This window comes from Salvelinus alpinus, chromosome 29, assembly GCF_045679555.1.
Source record: "Salvelinus alpinus chromosome 29, SLU_Salpinus.1, whole genome shotgun sequence".
In the NCBI taxonomy this organism is placed as follows: Eukaryota; Metazoa; Chordata; class Actinopteri; order Salmoniformes; family Salmonidae; genus Salvelinus; species Salvelinus alpinus.
The window spans coordinates 23,650,757-23,668,506 of NC_092114.1; the positions used below are offsets into that span (position 1 = coordinate 23,650,757).

Sequence of the window (17,750 nt, forward strand, 5' to 3'; positions counted from 1 at the left end):
TCACTGAACAGACTGTATGTGTTGACGGACAGAATGATTTTATAGTGTACCGTCTGGGGTATCCCAATAACCACTGTAACCAGTTTATAATTAAGCAAAAAGACATGAGGGGTTGTGGTGTATGGCCCATATAAGGCTTAAGGCTTCAGGCACGACGCAACGCCGCACTATAAACTGGTCTCTCAAATTCAATCTGCTTTATTGGCAGGAACAACGTTTTGTTGTTAAATCAGTACTACAACTACCATCATCATCATTATTAGTACTACCACCATCATCATTATTAGTACTACCACCATCATCATTAAATCAGTACTACAACTATCATCATCATTATTACATCACTACTACTACTACCACCACCATCATTACATCAGTACTACAACTACCATCATCATTACTACTACTATCACCACCATCATTACATCAGTACTACAACTACCATCATCATTACTACTACTACTACCACCATCATCATTACTACTACTACCACCACCATCATTACATCAGTACTACAACTACCATCATCATTACTACTACTACTACTACTACCACCATCATTACATCAGTACTACAACTACCATCATCATTACTACTACTACTACTACCATCATCATTACTACTACTACTACCACCATCATTACATCAGTTCTACAACTACCATCATCATTACTACTACTACTACCACCATCATTACATCAGTTCTACAACTACCATCATCATTACTACTACTACTACTACCACCATCATTACATCAGTACTACAACTACCATCATCATTACTACTACTACCACCATCATCATTACATCAGTACTACAACTACCATCATCATTACTACTACTACCACCACCATCATTACATCAGTTCTACAACTAACATCATCATTTACTACTACTACTACCACCACCATCATTACATCAGTACTACAACTACCATCATCATTACTACTACTACTACCACCATCATTACATCAGTACTACAACTACCATCATCATTACTACTACTAATACTACCATCATCATTACTACTACTACTACTACCATCATCATTACATCAGTTCTACAACTAACATCATCATTACTACTACTACTACCATCATCATTACTACTACTACTACCACCATCATTACATCAGTACTACAACTACCATCAGCATTACTACTACTACTACCACCATCATTACATCAGTACTACAACTACCATTCATCATTACTACTACTACAACTACCATCATCATTACTACTACTACAACTACCATCATCATTACTACTACTACAACTACCATCATCATTACTACTACTACTACTACCACCATCATTACATCAGTACTACAACTACCATCATCATTACTACTACTACTACCACCATCATTACATCAGTACTACAACTACCATCATCATTACTACTACTACCACCACCATCATTACATCAGTACTACAACTACCATCATCATTACTACTACTACCACCACCATCATTACATCAGTTCTACAACTAACATCATCATTACTACTACTACTACCACCACCATCATTACATCAGTACTACTACTACCATCATCATTACTACTACTACCACCACCATCATTACATCTGTACTACAACTACCATCATCATTACTACTACTACCACCACCATCATTACATCAGTTCTACAACTACCATCATCACTACTACTACTACTACCACCATCAATACATCAGTACTACAACTACCATCATCATTACTACTACTACCACCACCATCATTACATCAGTTCTACAACTACCATTATCATTACTACTACTACTACTATCACCACCATCATTACATCACTACTACAACTACCATCATCATTACTATTACTACTACTACAACCACCATCATTACATCAGTTCTACAACTACCATCATCATTACTACTACTACTACTACCACCATCATTACTACTACTACTACCACCATCATCATTACATCACTACTACAACTACCATTACATCACTACTACTACTACTACTACTACTACTACTACTACTACTACCACCATCATTACTACTACTACTACCACCACCATCATTACATCAGTTCTACAACTACCATCATTACTACTACTACTACCACCATCATTACATCAGTACTACTACCACCATCATCATCATTACTACTACTACTACCACCATCATCATTACTACTACTACTACCACCATCATCATTACTACTACTACCACCATCATTACATCAGTTCTACAACTACCATCATCATTACTACTACTACTACTACTACTACCACCATCATCATTACATCACTACTACTACCACCATCATTACATCTGCACTACAACTACCATCATCATTACTACTACTACTACCACCACCATCGTTACATCAGTTCTACAACTACCATCATCATTACTACTACTACTACTACTACTACCACCATCATCATTACATCACTACTACTACCACCATCATTACATCTGCACTACAACTACCATCATCATTACTACTACTACTACTACTACTACCACCATCATCATTACATCACTACTACTACCACCATCATTACATCAGTTCTACAACTACCATCATCATTACTACTACTACTACTACTACTACCACCATCATCATTACATCACTACTACTACCACCATCATTACATCTGCACTACAACTACCATCATCATTACTACTACTACTACCACCACCATCGTTACATCAGTTCTACAACTACCATCATCATTACTACTACTACTACTACCACCATCATTACATCAGTACTACTACTACCACCATCATTACATCAGTACTACAACTACCATCATCATTACTACTACTACTACCACCATCATCATTACATCAGTTCTACAACTACCATCATCATTACTACTACTACTACTACCACCATCATTACATCAGTTCTACAACTACCATCATCATTACTACTACTACTACTACCACCATCATTACATCAGTTCTACAACTACCATCATCATTACTACTACTACCACCATCATCATTACATCAGTTCTACAACTACCATCATCATTACTACTACTACTACTACCACCATCATTACATCAGTTCTACAACTACCATCATCATTACATCTGTACTACAACTACCATCATCATACTACTACTACTACCACCATCATCATTACATCAGTTCTACAACTACCATCATCATTACTACTACTACCACCATCATCATTACATCACTACTACAACTACCATCATCATTACATCTGTACTACAACTACCATCATCATTACTACTACTACCACCATCATCATTACATCACTACTACAACCACCATCATCATTACATCACTACTACAACCACCATCATCATTACATCACTACTACAACCACCATCATCATTACATCACTACTACAACCACCATCATCATTACATCTGTACTACAACTACCACCATCATCATTACATCATTACTACTACTACCACCATCATCATTACATCACTACTACCACCGCCATCATCATTACATCATTACTACTACTACCACCATCATCATTACATCATTACTACTACTACCACCATCATCATTACTACTACTACTACCACCATCATCATCATTATTACTACTACTACCACCATCATCATCATTATTACTACTATTACCACCATCATTACATAAGTAGTACTACTACCATCATCATTACATCACTACTACAACTACCATCATCATTAAATCTGTACTACAACTACCATCATCATTACATCACTACTACAACTACCATTACATCACTACTACTACTACTACCACCATCATCATTACTACTACTACTACCACCATCATCATTACTACTACTACTACCACCATCATCATTACTACTACTACCACCATCATCATTACTACTACTACCACCATCATCATTACTACTACTACCACCATCATCATTACTACTACTATTACCACCATCATTACATAAGTACTACTACTACCACCATCATTACATCAGTACTACAACTACCATCATCATTACTACTACAACCACCATCATCATTACATCACTACTACAACTACCATCATCATTACTACTACTACTACTATTACTACTACCACCACCATCATTACTACAACTAACATCATCATTACTACTACTACTACCACCATCATTACATCAGTTCTACAACTACCATCATCATTATTACTACTACTACTATTACTACTACCACCACCATCATTACTACAACTAACATCATCATTACTACTACTACCATCATCATTACATCATTACTACTACTACTACCATCATCATTATTACTACTACTACTATTACTACTACCACCACCATCATTACTACAACTAACATCATCATTACTACTACTACCATCATCATTACATCATTACTACTACTACCACCATCATCATTACATCATTACTACTACTACCACCATCATCATTACTACTACTACTACCACCATCATCATCATTATTACTACTATTACCACCATCATTACATAAGTAGTACTACTACCATCATCATTACATCACTACTACAACTACCATCATCATTACTACTACTACTACTACCACCATCATTAAATCTGTACTACAACTACCATCATCATTACATCACTACTACAACTACCATTACATCACTACTACTACTACTACCACCATCATCATTACTACTACTACTACCACCATCATCATTACTACTACTACTACCACCATCATCATTACTACTACTACTACTACCACCATCATCATTACTACTACTACCACCATCATCATTACTACTACTACCACCATCATCATTACTACTACTACCACCATCATCATTACTACTACTATTACCACCATCATTACATAAGTACTACTACTACCACCATCATTACATCAGTACTACAACTACCATCATCATTACTACTACAACCACCATCATCATTACATCACTACTACAACTACCATCATCATTACTACTACTACTACTATTACTACTACCACCACCATCATTACTACAACTAACATCATCATTACTACTACTACTACCACCATCATTACATCAGTTCTACAACTACCATCATCATTATTACTACTACTACTATTACTACTACCACCACCATCATTACTACAACTAACATCATCATTACTACTACTACCATCATCATTACATCATTACTACTACTACTACCATCATCATTATTACTACTACTACTATTACTACTACCACCACCATCATTACTACAACTAACATCATCATTACTACTACTACTACCATCATCATTACATCATTACTACTACCACCACCATCATTACATCTGTACTACAACTACCATCATCATTACTACAACTAACATCATCATTACTACTACTACTACCACCATCATTACATCAGTACTACAACTACCATCATCATTACTACTACTACTACCACCATCATTACATCAGTTCTACAACTACCATCATTACATCAGTACTACTACTACTACCATCATTACATCAGTACTACAACTACCATCATCATTACTACTACTCCTACCACCACCATTATTACATCAGTACTACAACTACCATCATCATTACTACTACTACTACTACTACCACCATCAGTACTACTACTACCATCATCATTACTACTACTACTACTACCACCACCATCACTAAACTGCTATCATTACCATTACCACCCATACCACTACTATTTGGAATGATAAACAACAATAATAATATAAATAAAAATAATAGTAAGTTACTATTTACTATGCAGATGTTATTATTCACTGTCCCTCAGGCTATGGCAGGCAAATACATATTTGGCTGCAAGAGGAGCCATTGCTCCTTCGCCCGTGAGTATTTTTAGTTTTCCTCTGGGTTTAATCAGTTCAAATTTGGAATAAATGTAGTCATTTCTGTGAATAATGACTCTCTTTGTGAGGAATATTTATCACAGTAAAGGAGAAAGTGCATCTCTGTCTCGACCTCCCCTGTCGTGCAGTGACCACATACACGCTCCTCTTTGGGTAGCCATGTCTTTTTATGTCTGCTGGTTTCTATTGCCAATCGGTTGTCACTCAGCCTGTACTTGGTAAGGATCTGTCTCTGCTTCGTATCTCTGACACAGTAGAGATAATCAGCCAATTCATATTCTCTGTTTAGGGTCAGACAGCAATTTAGTCGACTTTGGGATTTTGTTTCGTTTTTCCAATGTTGTAAATATGAGTCCTTTGATTGGTTCATGATTTTGTTTATTGGAATTCTTTCTTTTGAAGCAGTGCTGGTGTCAGCTTGGTTGGTTAGGTCCAACACCAGCTTACTGAGAGGGCTCGTTTCTGGGCTCAGCTCTTGGGTTTGAAGTGCATTAAATTGCAGACTTGAATTTGGACTTGAATTTAGATGGAGCCAAAAAATGTATGATCTTTTCTGTGTTTTCATTACTACTGGAAAGCGGCCCAATTCTGCCTACATGCATTAGTTGGTGTATTTCTCTGGACTTGTAGAATTGTCCGACAGAATTCTGCAGGTAGAGCTTCAATTGGATGTTTGTCCCACATTTTAAAGTCCAGTTTATTGAGTGGCCCCCAAACCTCACTTCCGCAAAGAGCTATTGGTAGGATTACACTGTCAAATATTTTTGTCCAAATCTGAATTGGGATGTTGATTTTGAATAATTTCATTTTTATTGCATACAATGCTCTGCAGGCTTTTTCTTTGAGTGCATTCACTGCCATTTTAAAGTTTCCCGATGCAGATACGGTCAGACCAAGGTAGGTTTTTAGTGTGTTCAATTATGGTGGTGTTCAGGGTGAATTTATATTTGTGCTTCTGACATCTGTTTTTTGTTGTTGTGGAAAATCATGATTTTCGTTTTTTGGAAATTTACTGCCAGGGCCCAAATATGGCAATATTGCTCTAGAATATTAATGTTCTGTTGAAGACCTTCTTTGGTTGGTGATAGAAGTACCAAGTCATCAGCATATAGCAGGTATTTCACCTCTGTGTCAAATAGTGTGAGTCCTGGCGCTGGAGAATAGTCCAACATGTCTGCTAATTCATTGATATAAATGTTGAAAAGATTTGGACTCAAACTGCAGCCTTGTCTCACACCTCAACGTTGTGAAAATAATTCTGTTCTTTGGTTTTTGATTTTTATTGCACACTTGTTTTCTGTGTACATACATTTTATTAAGTCATTCACCTTACCAACAAGCCCACTTTGGAGAATTTTGTAGAATAGCCCTTCGTACCAAATAGAATCAAATGCTTTTAAAAGTCAATAAAGCAAGCAAAGATTTTGCCCTCTTTTTTTGGTGGACGTGTTTATTAATTAGTGTGTGTAAGGTGTATATATGGTCAGTAGTGCGATGGTTAGGGAGAAAGCCAATTTGACATTTACTTATTACTTTTTTTTCTTGAAGAAAGGTTTGAATTCTTGAATTCAAAATGCTACAGAAAACCTTTCCCAAGTTGCTGTTTACGCAAATTCCCCTTTAATTATTGAGGTCTGATTTGTCTGCACTTTGATTTGTCTCCATTTGTTCCAGACATCAGGGAAGCAGCCAGAAATTAAAACCATGTTGAACAATTTAAGCACAGCATTTTGTAACTCAGGTATGCTGTTTTTCAGCATTTCATTTCTGATGTTATCTAGACCACAAGCCTTCTTTGATTTAATAGATTTGAGCTTTTAATTTATTTCCTTTTGGGTTATTGGGTAATCTAATGGATTTTGGTTGTTTTTAATGACTGATTCAATGATGTTCAATTTTTCTTTAATTTCTAATTGGTTCTGTTGTAAGTCTTTTTGTGGGATGTTTTTGTATAGATGATCAAAATAAGTTTTCCAAATTCCTACATCTTATATGGCTAATTCTTGTGGCTTTGTTGTGCTTAAATTGTTCCACATGTCCCAGAACTGATTTTGGTCAATTGCGTTTTCAATTTCATCAAGTGTCTTGTTACATTTTTTGCGTTTCAGTGTTTGTTTATACTGTTTCAGAGTTTCAAAGTATTCATATCGTAGCTCTGGGTTGTTTTGCTGCTTATGTTTTTCATTTGACATTTGTCTTAGGTGTATTCTAATTGTTTTTCAATCATTATCAAACCATTTGTCAGAAACATTTTTTGGTTTGTTTCTTATGTTGCATTTCTTTGGTTTTCTCAAATTTGCTTTCGATGCTGCTTTTTGGAATATGCAGTTGATGTTTTGAGTAGCCGAATTGACACCATCTTTATAGTTTTGGTATTGTGACTTATTGAAAAACTGTATAGAGTTCATCATTTCATTTGAGTTCAATGTTTCAATGAATCTCTCTGCACTGTTTGGAGCCCATCTGTACGATTTGGTTTATGTTGTAGAGTTTATTGGGCTGTTTTTTAAAATTAATATTGCCGGTTAATTTCTTCAGAAACACGTTTATCTGACTCTGATCTGACAATGGTGTCTGTGGACTGACAGTGAATGCACTAATGGAGGAGGGGTCAGTGATGGCATAATCGACTATACTTGTCCCAAGAGCTGAGCAGTATGTAAACTGACCTAAAGAGTCCCCTCTGATTCTACCATTAAGCATGTACAGGCCTAAGGCTCGACAGAGATGCACTAACTCCTTCCCATTTTTGTTCAGTATTTGGTCAGGACTGTTTCTATTATTTATAATAGGGCTACTGTACAAGGAGGGGTGACCAAATATGTGGTGGTTACCTCCCGCATCAGTGTAGTCAGGCTCAGAACCTGTTCTTGCATCGAAATCTCCACAAATCTCCACAAAGAAGCACTTTACCCTTTGCCTGAATTGTAATGATTTCTGTATGGAGATTGTCAAAAAACTGATCATCATAATATGATGAATCTGGAGGAGGAGCATAAGCTGCACATATGTATACATCATTGTCACAATAGATTGTACCTTTTTGTTAAGTTTTAGCCAAATGTGACTGGTACCTTTTTTCATTTCATTCAGTGCTAAGTCCTGCTTATGCCAAATGAGAATTCCACCTGAGTCTCGGCCCCGTTTAACATTTTAATGTTTGATTGATGGTAGTAAACTTTCCCTATAGCCTGAGGGACACTGAGTATCTATGTCTCCACGACACCATGTTTCCAGTAGGATTATGATGTCCTGTCCCTTGATGTTTTTAATCGATTCTGGATTTGTTGTTTTATAACCAAAATGTGAAGAGTATCGGCCCTGGATATTCCAAGAGCTGATAGTTAATGATCTCATTATTAATAAGTGATATTCACTGGTTTGAGTTAAGTACATTGGGGGGGAAATTAAATATATATATATATATATACACACATACACACATACATACATATACACACACACATATATACATACATACAGTGGGGAGAACAAGTATTTGATACACTGCCGATTTTGCAGGTTTTCCTACTTACAAAGCATGTAGAGGTCTGTAATTTTTATCATAGATACACTTCAACTGTGAGAGACAGAATCTAAAACAAAAATCCAGAAAATCACATTGTATGATTTTTAAGTAATTCATTTGCATTTTATTGCATGACATAAGTATTTGATACATCAGAAAAGCAGAACTTAATATTGGGTACAGAAACCTTTGTTTGCAATTACAGAGATCATACGTTTCCTGTAGTTCTTGACCAGGTTTGTACACACTGCAGCAGGGATTTTAGCCCACTCCTCCATACAGACGTTCTCCAGATCCTTCAGGTTTCGGGGCTGTCGCTGGGCAATACGGACTTTCAGCTCCCTCCAAAGATTTTCTATTGGGTTCAGGTCTGGAGACTGGGTAGGCCACTCCAGGACCTTGAGATGCTTCTTACGGAGCAACTCCTTAGTTGCCCTGGCTGTGTGTTTCGGGTCGTTGTCATGCTGGAAGACCCAGCCACGACCCATCTCAATGCTCTTACTGAGGGAAGGAGGTTGTTGGCCAAGATCTCGCGATACATGGCCCCATCCATCCTCCCCTCAATACAGTGCAGCCGCCCTGTCCCCTTTGCAGAAAAGCATCCCCAAAGAATGATGTTTCCACCTCCATGCCTCACGGTTGGGATGGTGTTCTTGGGGTTGTACTCATCCTTCTTCTTCCTCCAAACACGGCGAGTGGAGTTTAGACCAAAAAGCTCTATTTTTGTCACATCAAACCACATGACCTTCTCCCATTCCTCCTCTGGATCATCCAGATGGTCATTGGCAAACTTCAGACGAACCTGGACATGCGCTGGCTTGAGCAGGGGGACCTTGCGTGCGCTGCAGGATTTTAATCCATGGCGGCGTAGTGTGTTACTAATGGTTTTCTTTGAGACTGTGGTCCCAGCTCTCTTCAGGTCATTGACCAGGTCCTGCCGTGTAGTTCTGGGCTGATCCCTCACCTTCCTCATGATCATTGATTCCCCACGAGGTGAGATCTTGCATGGAGCCCCAGACCGAGGGTGATTGACCATCATCTTGAACTTCTTCCATTTTTTTATAATTGCACCAACAGCTGTTGCCTTCTCACCAAGCTGCTTGCCTATTGTCCTGTAGCCCATCCCAGCCTTGTGCAGGTCTACAATTTCATCCCTGATGTCCTTACACAGCTCTCTGGTCTTGGCCATTGTGGAGAGGTTGGAGTCTGTTTGATTGAGTGTGTGGACAGGTGTCTTTTATACAGGTAACGAGTTCAAACATGTGCAGTTAATACAGGTAATGAGTGGAGAACAGGAGGGCTTCTTAAAGAAAAACTAACAGGTCTGTGAGAGCCGGAATTCTTACTGGTTGGTAGGTGATCAAATACTTATGTCATGGAATAAAATGCAAATTAATTACTTAAAAATCATACAATGTGATTTTCTGGATTTTTGTTTTAGATTCCGTCTCTCACAGTTGAAGTGTACCTATGATAAAAATTACAGACCTCTACATGCTTTGTAAGTAGGAAAACCTGCAAAATCGGCAGTGTATCAAATACTTGTTCTCCCCACTGTATATACATACATACATATAATTATTATTATAATACCGGTGCCAATAAAATTAAGAATAGTTGTAAACAAATTAATAAGAATGGAATAAGATTGCACAAAAAATAAATTCAATGCGATTTGCAACCGTGTGTGTGCGTGAATAAAGGGTCTGTCTAGCTCAGTAGTCTGCATATTAGTTGCAGTAGTTGGTGCACCTCTCCTATCTCTGATAGTTCTAGGTGTCTTTTGCCAGAGGTTACCTCAGCATATGTAGGCTGATGATCTGAATGATACATGGTGTGGACTGTATCATGTGGTGTACTTCTCTGAAGGACAGTGTTCTGTCCGACCCTGGAGTACATTTAAGTCATTTAGCAGACGCTCTTATCCAGAGCGACTTACAAATTGGAAAGTTCATACATATTCATCCTGGTCCCCCCGTGGGGAATGAACCCACAACCCTGGCGTTGCAAGCGCCATGCTCTACCAACTGAGCCACACGGGACCACCTTGGTCAGAGCTGTGTTGTGATGGGCCAGGTCCAATAGAGCTGTGTTGTGATGGGCCAGGTCCAATAGAGCTGTGTTGTGATGGGCCTAGTCTAGTAGAGCTGTGTTGTGATGGGCCTGGTCTAGTAGAGCTGTGATGGGCCTGGTCTAGTAGAGCTGTGATGGGCCTGGTCTAGTAGAGCTGTGATGGGCCTGGTCTAGTAGAGCTGTGATGGGCCTGGTCTAGTAGAGCTATGATGGGCTGGGTCTTGTAGAGCTGTGTTGTGATGGGATGGGTCTAGTAGAGCTGTGGTGTGATGGGACGGGTCTACTAGAGCTGTCCTGAGGCGGGTCTGGTAAATCTGTGCTGTGTTGGGCCTGGTCATGTAGAGCTGTGATGGGACGGGTCTAGTCGTACTGTCCTGAGGTGTGTCTGGTCTGGTAAATCTGTGCTGTGTTGGGCCTGGTCTAGTAGAGCTGTGGTGTGATGGGCCTGGTCTAGTAGAGCTGTGGTGTGATGGGCCTGGTCTAGTAGAGCTGTGGTGTGATGGGCCTGGTCTAGTAGAGCTGTGGTGTGATGGGCCTGGTCTAGTAGAGCTGTGGTGTGATAGGCCTGGTCTAGTAGAGCTGTGGTGTGATGGGCCTGGTCTAGTAGAGCTGTGGTGTGTTGAGCCTGGTCTAGTAGAGCTGTGGTGTGATGGGCCTGGTCTAGTAGAGCTGTGGTGTGATGGGCCTGGTCTAGTAGAGCTGTGGTGTGATGGGCCTGGTCTAGTAGAGCTGTGGTGTGATGGGCCTGGTCTAGGAGAGCTGTGGTGTGATGGGCCTGGTCTAGTAGAGCTGTGGTGTGATGGGCCGGGTCTAGTAGAGCTGTGGTGTGATGGGACGGGTCTAGTCGTGCTGTCCTGAGGTGGGTCTGGTAAATCTGTGCTGTGTTGGGCCAGGTCTAGTAGAGCTGTGGTGTGTTGGGCCTGGTCTAGTAGAGCTATGGTGTGATGGGCCTGGTCTAGTAGAGCTGTGTTGTGATGGGACGGGTCTAGTCGTGCTGTCCTGAGACAGGTCTGGTCTGGTAAATCTGTGCTGTGTTGGGCCTGGTCTAGTAGAGATGTGCTGTAATAAGCCATGTCTGGCTCTTTTCTCCTGTGGATGGTGGGGGTACTGTTTCAGAAGGTGGGGCGGGGGACCTCTGTTGCTGGGGTGATGGGTGTGTGGGTCCCTGCCAAGTGTTGCATCTTTTAGGTCCTTGGCAAAGGTTCTGATACTGTCCTGATCAAGATGTACGTTATCGTATAAGTGTTGACATGTCAGAGTGGGGTGGTGAGCCGTTCTGACGTTGAGCAGTGAGGCACAGTCCACAGTGATCTGTTGATTTTATTTTGTCGATCTCTCTCTCTCACTGTGTCTCTCTCACTGTGTCTCTCTCTCTGTGTGTGTGTGTGTGTGTCTCTCTCTCTCGCTGTGGCTCTCGCTGTGTCGGTGTGTCTCTCTCTCTCGCTGTCTTTCTCGCTGTGTCTCTCTCTCTCGCTGTCTTTCTCGGTGTGTCTCTCTCTCTCTCTCATTCAATTCAATTTGCTTTATTGGCATGACGTAACAATGTACATATTGCCAAAGCTTATTTTGGATATTTACAATATAAAAATAAAAATGAGAATCAAAATTGTCAACGGGACAACAGTAACAACAATAACCAAGTATCAAAATAACCATACATTCAACAATAACTATAAGCATACAGTAGAGTACATGTGCAGGTTGATTGGTCTGTCAGACACTGTCCCTCAACTTATGGCAGGCAGCAATGTAGTGCGCTGCCAACCCACAGCTCTCTGCGTCCTACCCCAACAGGACGGCTAGCCTATCCTCATCAGAGAGGTCTTCGAAACCTTGAATAAGGGTTTCAAATTTGGGGAAATTACACTCTAATTGTTTTATATTTTTTACATTTTGTCAGGAAATGCAGCTCCGTCTCAGGTTCTGCTGTTGTGCAGTGGTTGCACAGCCTTTCCTCTACAGGGAGCAAGGTTTTCCTGTGTCTACCCTTCTCAATGGCAAGGCTGTGCTCACTGAGCCTGTATTTTGTCAAGGTTTTTCTAAGGTTTTGATCAGTAACCATGGTCAAATATTTAGCCACAGTGTACTGTCGATTTAGGGCCAGATAGCACTGCATTTTTCTTTGTGTTTGTGCTTGTGTTTCCCAATAAGCAAATGTAGTTTTGTTTTGACTGTGTTGTAATTTGGTTTATCCTGATTTGATTGGATGTTCTGGTCCTGAGGCTTCAGTGTGTTAGTAGAACAGGTTTGTGAACTCAGCCCCAGGACCAGCTGGATGAGGGGACTCTTTTCTTTGCTCAGCTCTTGGCATTGCAGGGCTTGGTAGTGATATGAGAGGGGGGCACTGTATTTTAGATGTTTCCAAAAACCTAATTGCTCTTTTTTGAGTTTTTATTATTATTGGATATTTGCCTAATTCTGCCCTGCATGCATTGTTTGTAGTTTTCCTCTGGACATGTAGGAGAATCTTACAGAACTCTGTATGCAGGGTTTCAATGGGGTGTTTGTCCCATTTGATGAAATCTTGTTTTTCAAGATCACCCTCTCTCGCGCTGTGTCGCTCTCTCGCTGTGTGGCTCTCTCGCTGTGTGGCTCTCTCGCTGTGTGGCTCTCTCGCTCTCTCTCTCGCTGTGTGGCTCTCTCGCTCTCTCTCTCTCGCTGTGTGGCTCTCTCGCTCTCTCTCTCTCGCTGTGTGGCTCTCTCGCTCTCTCTCTCTCTCGCTGTGTGGCTCTCTCGCTCTCTCTCTCTCTCTCGCTGTGTGGCTCTCTCGCTCTCTCTCTCTCTCTCTCGCTGTGTGGCTCTCTCGCTTTGTGGCTCTCTCGCTGTGTGGCTCTCTCGCTTTGTGGCTCTCTCGCTGTGTGGCTCTCTCGCTCTCTCTCTCTCGCTGTGTGGCTCTCTCGCTCTCTCTCTCTCTCTCGCTGTGTGGCTCTCTCGCTCTCTCTCTCTCTCTCGCTGTGTGGCTCTCTCGCTCTCTGGCTCTCTCGCTGTGTGGCTCTCTCGCTCTCTCTCTCTCTCTCGCTATGTGGCTCTCTCGCTCTCTCTCTCTCTCTCGCTGTGTGGCTCTCTCGCTGTGTGGTTCTCTCGCTGTGTGGCTCTCTCGCTGTGTGGCTCTCTCTCTCGCTGTGTGGCTCTCTCTCTCGCTGTGTGGCTCTCTCTCTCGCTGTGTGGCTCTCTCGCTGTGTGGCTCTCTCTCTCGCTGTGTGGCTCTCTCTCTCGCTGTGTGGCTCTCTCGCTGTGTGGCTCTCTCGCTGTGTGGCTCTCTCGCTCTCTCGCTGTGTGGCTCTCTCGCTGTGTGGCTCTCTCGCTGTGTGGCTCTCTCGCTCTCTCGCTGTGTGGCTCTCTCGCTGTGTGGCTCTCTCGCTCTCTCGCTGTGTGGCTCTCTCGCTGTGTGGCTCTCTCGCTGTGTGGCTCTCTCGCTGTGTGGCTCTCTCGCTGTGTGTCGCTCTCGCTGTGTGGCTCTCTCGCTGTGTGGCTCTCTCGCTCTCTCGCTGTGTGGCTCTCTCGCTCTCTCGCTGTGTGGCTCTCTCGCTCTCTCGCTGTGTGGCTCTCTCGCTGTGTGGCTCTCTCTCTCTCTCGCTGTGTGGCTCTCTCTCTCTCTCGCTGTGTGGCTCTCTCTCTCTCTCGCTGTGTGGCTCTCTCGCTGTGTGGCTCTCTCGCTGTGTGGCTCTCTCGCTGTGTGGCTCTCTCGCTGTGTGGCTCTCTCGCTGTGTGGCTCTCTCGCTGTGTCGCTCTCTCGCTGTGTGGCTCTCTCGCTGTGTGGCTCTCTCGCTGTGTGGCTGTGTGGCTCTCTCGCTGTGTGGCTCTCTCGCTCTCTCTCGCTGTGTGGCTCTCTCGCTCTCTCTCGCTGTGTGGCTCTCTCGCTCTCGCTCGCTTTGTGGCTCTCTCTCTCTCGCTGTGTGGCTCTCTCGCTCTCTCTCTCTCGCTGTGTGGCTCTCTCGCTCTCTCTCTCTCGCTGTGTGGCTCTCTCGCTCTCTCTCTCTCGCTGTGTGGCTCTCTCTCGCTGTGTGGCTCTCTCACTCTCTCTCGCTGTGTGGCTCTCTCGCACTCTCTCGCTGTGTGGCTCTCTCTCGCTCTCTCGCTGTGTGGCTCTCTCTCGCTCTCTCGCTGTGTGTCGCTCTCGCTGTGTGTCGCTCTCGCTGTGTGGCTCTCTTGCTGTGTGGCTCTCTCGCTCTCTCGCTGTGTGGCTCTCTCGCTCTCTCGCTGTGTGGCTCTCTCGCTCTCTCGCTGTGTGGCTCTCTCGCTGTGTGGCTCTCTCTCTCTCTCGCTGTGTGGCTCTCTCTCTCTCTCGCTGTGTGGCTCTCTCGCTGTGTGGCTCTCTCGCTGTGTCGCTCTCTCGCTGTGTGGCTCTCTCGCTGTGTGGCTCTCTCGCTGTGTGGCTCTCTCGCTCTCTCGCTGTGTGGCTCTCTCGCTGTGTGGCTCTCTCGCTCTCTCTCGCTGTGTGGCTCTCTCGCTCTCTCTCGCTGTGTGGCTCTCTCGCTCTCGCTCGCTGTGTGGCTCTCTCGCTCTCTCTCTCTCGCTGTGTGGCTCTCTCGCTCTCTCTCTCTCGCTGTGTGGCTCTCTCGCTCTCTCTCGCTGTGTGGCTCTCTCTCGCTGTGTGGCTCTCTCACTCTCTCTCGCTGTGTGGCTCTCTCGCACTCTCTAGCTGTGTGGCTCTCTCTCGCTCTCTCGCTGTGTGGCTCTCTCTCGCTCTCTCGCTGTGTGTCGCTCTCGCTGTGTGTCGCTCTCGCTGTGTGGCTCTCTCGCTGTGTGGCTCTCTCGCTCTCTCGCTGTGTGGCTCTCTCGCTGTGTGGCTCTCTCGCTCTCTCTCGCTGTGTGGCTCTCTCGCTCTCTCTCGCTGTGTGGCTCTCTCGCTCTCTCTCGCTGTGTGGCTCTCTCGCTGTGTGGCTCTCTCTCGCTGTGTGGCTCTCTCGCACTCTCTCGCTGTGTGGCTCTCTCTCGCTCTCTCGCTGTGTGGCTCTCTCTCTCTCTCTCTTGCTGTGTGTCGCTCTCGCTCTCTCTCTCAAGAGCTTTATTGGCATGGGAAACATATGTTAACATTGCCAAAGCAAGTGAAGTAGATAATAAACAATAAAAATTAACAGTAAACATTACACTCACAGAAGTTCCAAAAGAATGAAAACATTACAAATGTCTATATACAGTGTTGTAACGATGTGCAAATGGTTAAAGTACAAAAGGGGAAAATAAATAAATATGGGTTGTATTTACAATGGTGTTTGTTCTTCACTGGTCACCCTTGTGGCAACAGGTCACAAATATTGCTGCTGTGATGGCACACTGGCACACTGTGGTATTTCACCCAGTAGATATGGGAGTTTATCAAAATTGGGTTTGTTTTCAAATTATTTGTGGATCTGTGTAATCTGAGGGATGTATGTGTCTCTAATATGGTCATACATTGGGCAGAAGGTTAGGAAGTGCAGCACAGTTTCCACCTCATTTTGTGGGCAGTGTGCACATAGCCTGTCTTCTCTTGAGAGCCATGTCTGCCTACGGCAGCCTTTCTCAATAGCAAGGCTATGCTCACTGAGTCTGTACATAGTCAACGCTTTCCTTAAGTTTGGGTCAGTCACAGTGGTCAGGTATTCTGCCACTGTGTACTCTCTGTTTAGGGCCAAATAGCATTATAGTTTGCTCAGTTTTTTTGTTAATTGTTTCCAATGTGTTAAGTAATTATCTTTTTGTTTTCTCATGATTAGGTTGGGTCTAATTGTGTTGCTGTCTCTCTCTGTGTGTCTCTCTCTCTCTCGCTCTCCCTCTCTTTCTGTGTGTCTCTCTCTCTCTCTCTGTCTTTCGCTCTCTCCCCCTCCCTCTGTCTTCCTCAGTGAGAGTACAGTGCTGCTGTTGAACCCATCTCTGGGAGACAGGCTGGTGGTGAGCTCCACAGACCAGCTGATCACCTCCTACGAGCCCCCAGAGGAGGACAAGGAGCAGGCCGTCACCTGGGCTCTGTCTGAAGGCCCGGAGCACAACAAGGGACACCGCCTCACCCTCACCCACCCCAAGGTAAGACACACTACCTCTCCCTCTGAGTAACCCTCACTCCTCTTAGGTAAGGATCATCCCAACTCCTGCGTCAGTGGTCAGTCCAGCATCTATAGCTCCATGAATTTGAAGGTGGTTACATTTCTCCAGCCCGATCCCTCAGCTGGTTACATTTCTCCAGCCCGATCCCTCAGCTGGTTACATTTCTCCAGCCCGATCCCTCAGCTGGTTACATTTCTCCAGCCCGATCCCTCAGCTGGTTACATTTCTCCAGCCCCGATCCCTCAGCTGGTTACATTTCTCCAGCCCGATCCCTCAGCTGGTTACATTTCTCCAGCCCCGATCCCTCAGCTG

The 17,750-nt window shown here is 43.1% G+C and overlaps 1 protein-coding gene across 2 annotated transcripts in view; it reads left to right on the forward strand.

Moving 5' to 3' along the window:
- LOC139559336 (ribosome biogenesis protein bop1-like) overlaps positions 1-17,750 on the forward strand; it is a 121,622-nt gene that overhangs the window by 100,423 nt on the left and 3,449 nt on the right. For both annotated transcript variants that reach the window (XM_071375258.1, XM_071375259.1), the window contains exon 12: positions 17,237-17,417. In XM_071375258.1, coding sequence (XP_071231359.1) covers positions 17,237-17,417 — 181 coding nt within the window. The remainder of the gene's footprint in view (positions 1-17,236; positions 17,418-17,750) is intronic.